This window comes from Octopus bimaculoides, chromosome 24, assembly GCF_001194135.2.
Source record: "Octopus bimaculoides isolate UCB-OBI-ISO-001 chromosome 24, ASM119413v2, whole genome shotgun sequence".
Classification (NCBI taxonomy): domain Eukaryota; kingdom Metazoa; phylum Mollusca; class Cephalopoda; order Octopoda; family Octopodidae; genus Octopus; species Octopus bimaculoides.
In genome coordinates, this window is record NC_069004.1 from 9,948,120 (window position 1) to 9,953,765 (window position 5,646).

Below are 5,646 nucleotides of genomic sequence, written 5' to 3' on the forward strand. Positions count from 1 at the left end.
TAATAATAATAACAATGATAATAATAATAATAATAATAATAATAATAATAATCCTTTCTGCTATAGGCACAAGGCCTGAAATTTTGAGGGATGGGGCAAGTTGATTACATTGACCCTAGTAATCAACTGGTACTTTATTTTATTGACCCTGAAAGGATAAAAGGTAAAGTCAATCTTGGCAGAATTTGAACTCAGAACATAAAGCTGGAAGAGAAAAGCTGCTAAGCATTTTGTCCGGCATGCTAATGATTCTGCCAGCTTGCGACCTTGATAATAATGATAATGATATTATTATTATTATTAATAATTATAATAATTAAAATGATGATGATGATGATGATGATAATAATGGCAGCATCAGCCTAACCAATTAAACTGTCTACAAGGAAGAAAGTAAACATGTAGACAGCGAAGTCTTCCGCAATTGATGTTGTGTAGGCAATTACACGTTGGTAAGTGTCAATGAAGCTTCGGTCCACACCGCAGAGAGCAAGGCCACTGTCTATCAGGGATCCTCTCTTGGGTAAAACAACGGCCTAAAATATAAAAAATATATAAAAAAAAAACAAGATATAAAATTAAAATTTAATTAATTAGACAGAAGATAATGATTTCTTGGCATTATACACTATGTTAAATATTGTCGGTGGAAGAGTGTTAGGGGTGGAATGGTCAATTAAATAAACCAGAATTTGGTTTGTTGATACAGAAAAAACAGGGAATTGACAGAATCATGAGAGTGTTGGACAGAATGTCTCAGGGTAGTGTTCTGACTTTCTGTGCTCTGGGTTCAAATCCTGCCACAATCAACTACACCTTTCGTCATATCATTAAAAAAACAAAGGACCAATCCAGAGTGGTAGTTTGAGGGAAGTTAGGTCAATGGAAGACGTGGCTTGTCACACCTGTCATGGCTCTTTCATTTCTGATACCAACACTGGTGGGTGCCAAGCTGTATTGGACCATTTTGGTGGCCTTTCTTTCGGATAAACAGCAATGACAAAGAGTAAGGAGACTTGGATGTCCCCTCAAAAATATCTTGCCCAGATCTGCACATATACGTCAAGACGCATAGTTAGTACTGACCAACAAGAGGCCCTGCACATGTGTGTGTAAGTGAAGAGATAGATCAAAGGTTAAGCTGATTTGGAACTCAGAATAGATAAGGAAGAGACGAAGCAACTGTGTTATATTTAGTTTGGTGATGTAATGCAGTTATTTGCTGGACGTCTTTTCATTATTTGTGGCATATTAAAGTATGCCACAAATAAAAGTATTTTGGTGTGCTTTATACATGAAGTCAAAACATGTATTAAAAAGTAGAGGTATTTATATATTTTAGCTTATAAGTATAATTTAAACTGAAGAAATTTATTGTATACTTACCTCCTAATTCAATAAATTAAACATAGTTATCACTACTTTATATTTAGGATTTTAGTCTGAAGGTAAGAACTTGATCACTTTGGAGTATCATTGAAACTATTAGTAATGTGTATTGACAGGATTCTATCATCATCATCATCATCATCGTCGTCGTTTAACGTCCGCCTCCCATGCTAGCATGGGTTGGACGATTTGACTGAGGACTGGTGAACCAGATGGCTACACCAGGCTCCAACCTGATTTGGCAGAGTTTCTACAGCTGGATGCCTTTCCTAACGCCAACCACTCCAAGAGTGTAGTGGGTGCTTTTACGTGCCACTGGCACGAGGGCCAGTCAGGCAGTACTGGCAACAGCCACGCTAGAAATGGTGTATTTTACGTGCCACCTGCACGAGAGCCAGTCCAGCGGCACTGGCAATGATCTCACTGAAATGCCTTTACACGTGCCACCGACACAAGTGCCATCACGATTTCGCTTCGCGTTCGCTTGCCTCAACAGGTTTTCGCAAGCCGAGTTTCGTGTCTAATGAAGGAGACGACGTTGGCATGGGTGCCAGCCATCGAAATTAGATTGATTTCACTTGCTTCAACAGGTCTTCGCAAGCGATAATTACATAAATTATATGAATTAACTCTACATACAATATATTGTGTGCTCTTCAGTTTGACATATGAAACATGCCTGGTCACTATATGTGCGAGTGTGTGAATAGCAGTGAGTGAATAGATTGAATAATAAAGCTCACCTTACAGAATTTGGGCAGAAATGTGTAGAATCCAAACTGTAGCAAAGTAAAGGGCACGATGATAGACTGCAATAAGAATTGATAGCAAGGTATTAAGACATACTTCATATAAAGGTACCAGTATTCACAATATTCTGTTCACACACATTCGTAATACAACCAGCATTCAAAGGAAACGAAAATGTGAACAACATAATTGTCTCACCTCCTCCTTTCTCTCATTCACTCAGATGGAAAGCAAGGTATTCAAGAATCTTCAGGTTTTTCAATCTCCATGCTAACTGAACTTAACAAACCCTAGTATTGCCTAATTGTAGTTACAGATTCCACATCTTACCCTGGTACCACATTAAGTTAATTACACTAATGAAAACTGAACTCACATTAAACACATATCTAATTTATGTCAGTATTTTCAACTTTACAAAAGGCTAATGATGTGTCAGACAACCATTTACTTACATTCCTTACATCATTTAATTGTACAACACTACATTTCACCTTGCTAGCATGGCTTAGAGGGAGGCGCAATGGCCCAGTGGTTAGGGCAGCAGACTCGCGGTCATAGGATCGCGGTTTCGATTCCCAGACCGGGCGTTGTGAGTGTTTATTGAGCGAGAACACCTAAAGCTCCACGAGGCTCCGGCAGGGGGTGGTGGCGAACCCTGCTGTACTCTTTCACCACAACTTTCTCTCACTCTTACTTCCTGTTTCTGTTGTGCCTGTAACTCAAAGGGGCCAGCCATGTTACACCGTGTCACGCTGAATATCCTCAAGGACTACGTTAAGGGTACATGTGTCTGTGGAGTGCTCAGCCACTTGCACGTTAATTTCACGAGCAGGCTGTTCCGTTGATCGGATCAACTGGAACCCTCGACGTCGTAAGCGACGGAGTGCCAACAACAACAACAGCATGGCTTGGATGGGAATTGATTAGTCATGTATCTCCTCCACAACAGGATGCCTGTTTCTGTTTTTCTATCACACTTTAACCTCTCATCAATAGGCATAAATCCACCTCCCTCAATATTACTCCCCAACTCAGTTGAGGGGTTTTGTCTGGTGAATTACTTAGCAACCCCACTAGTGTTGGTGCCATATAAAAAGCACCCAGTACACTCTGTAGTGAAGGCACATGGCTCAGTGGTTAGAGTGTCAAGCTTACAATCCTGAGGTTGTAAGTATGATTCCCAGTCAAGGGTGTGTATTGTGTTCTTGAGCAAGACACTTTATTTCACATTGCACCAGTTCACTCAGCTGTAAAAATGAGTTGTGTCATCACTGGTGTCAAGCTGTATCGGCCCCTTTGCCTTTCTCTTGGATAACATCGGTGGCGTGGCGAGGAGAGGCTGGTATGCATGAGTGACTGGCAATCTTCCATAAACAACCTTACCTATACTTGTGACTCAGAGGGGAACTTTCTAGATGCAATCCCGTGGTCATTCAGGACCAAAGGAGGTCTTTTCTTTTTACACTCTATAAAGTGGTTGGTGTTAGGAAGGGCACCCAGTAGCAGAAACCATGCAAAAACAGACATAAAAACAATAGTTATTAACCCATAAGCATTCAGATTATTCTGTTAATATAATGCTTATTTATTCACATTGTTTTGAATTAATTATGCATTATCTCGTAGCTTTGAGATTTCAATGAAGTGATTGTTTACTTTTTGTATGAGATTGTATGACAGCTATTAAAAACTGGATTTGACCAGTTTGAACATAAAACAAGTAGAATATTTTGGCTGGATATGGCTAGGTTAAATGCTAAAGGGTTAAAACAATGACAACGATGATGAAGATGCTTTGTTAATGAGTGTGCCCCTACACAGCTGCACAGTCTGCTAGAATGGTTTTATAGAGTTAGTCACAATTATTCACATAGTACAGAATGAATTAAGAAATTGTTGACTAACCTCAGCAAAGAATAAACTCCAAGAAGAATTAAGGATCTTGCGAGTGATGAAAGCAAGTATCATACAACTGACCAAACGAGCTAAGTCGAAATGGAGTAAAGATAGTGTGGCCTTAGAGGCGTTTCCGGAGGGGAAACGGTTGCCACCATATGCCGACGATGCTGCTGATGTGGTATTGGAAGATACTGGAGAAGACATCTCTCTCTGGGAGCCGGTTGCAGAACCACCAGATGTGATTCCAGGAAATTTACTCTCGGCAAATGCATCGTTTGTCTTTACCGTTTTGTGAGTGTAGGTTTTCTCTGTTTTTGGTAAGCTTGCTTCTGGAGTGAGCTCTTTCGAAACTGACCGGGAACTGGCTCCTTCAGTACGGTGCCTCAGTCCGATACTAATATCTTCATCAGAGTGACATTCTGAAGGGTCAACATTAGAGTCATCTTCTGTTTGTAGAGTGCCTTGACTCAGCTCACCGGTGTCTGAGTTGCTGTCAAAATCTGTTAAAAATTAATTTTAGGTTATTACAAGGTTAAATAGATCACTACTCTTTCAAATTTTGGCATAAAGTCAGTATTTTTAGGAGGTGGGGGATAATAGATTACATCGATTCCAGTGTTTAACTGGTACTTACTTTATCAACCCCTAAATAGATGAAAGGCAAAGTTGATCTCGGCTGCATTTGAGCTCAGAAAATAAAGAGTCAGAGGAAATACTACTATGCATTTTGTCCAGCACAATGACAATACTACTACTACTACTAATAATAATACCAGGCACCGGCTCTCATGGATTCTGATCTTAACTGATTGGAAGTGTTATCATGTACATACTTTGTCGTAGTATAAAAGATGAGACCACAGATTTGCTTGTCAGTTGTTTGATCTTAACCAGTTGAGCATGTCCCTTGGTGGCTGACGATATGTGCATCTCTGATCACGAGCAGAAGTAGTGGGGGAGCATCATAGCCATGTATTGGGAGGAATTCTTTGGAGTTTGAATAATTCACCTCTGGAAACATGGGTGTTTCGTGCAACATCCTTATTCAGGGACCTTTTGAGCAGGCTGGGCTACTCGACCAGAAGAAAATTCTAACTGGGTCCCACCTGCAAGGTCATGCACTGTTTATCTTGATATGAGATCACCATGTCAGGTACATATGGTTGTGATGCATGTGCTTGGTGCAGCCTTATTAGACGGATAGTCATGAAGGGTATATTGGACTTCATGTATTTGTGCCTCAATATCACTTTGATGGTATGTGCTGCTCTCTCAATCAATAATATTAATGGTAATCTTTCCTTTATTAGCTGCACAGCTTTAAGAAATACAATACATACATACATATATTGTATATACATATTTATACACACATCCATCTATACAAAATTGCTAAAATTCGGATTTTTGAAATTTCAGCTCCCGCCTTCCCCACAATTTCTTCATTTTTCACTTTTATCCGTAACCCTAACCCTACCCCTAACTAGAAAAATTTGGGGAAGTTTTTTTCAGAATCAATTTCTGTATTTTTCCACATATTTTGAAAAAAAAAAAAAAAATTCTGAAAAAAGTTAAAAATGAAGAATTGGCGAAGTGGGAGTAATT

General features: G+C 39.5%; 1 protein-coding gene across 1 annotated transcript in view; it reads right to left on the reverse strand.

The window, feature by feature from the left end:
* Positions 1 to 6: 6 nt before the first annotated feature.
* The window catches only part of LOC106873365 (uncharacterized), a 7,310-nt gene continuing 1,670 nt past the window's right edge, over positions 7 to 5,646 (reverse strand). The window contains exons 2-4 of the mRNA XM_014920695.2: positions 4,048 to 4,541; positions 2,133 to 2,198; positions 7 to 536 (exon numbers count right to left, since the gene is read on the reverse strand). Coding sequence (XP_014776181.1) covers positions 363 to 536; positions 2,133 to 2,198; positions 4,048 to 4,541 — 734 coding nt within the window. The 3' untranslated portion in view covers positions 7 to 362. The remainder of the gene's footprint in view (positions 537 to 2,132; positions 2,199 to 4,047; positions 4,542 to 5,646) is intronic.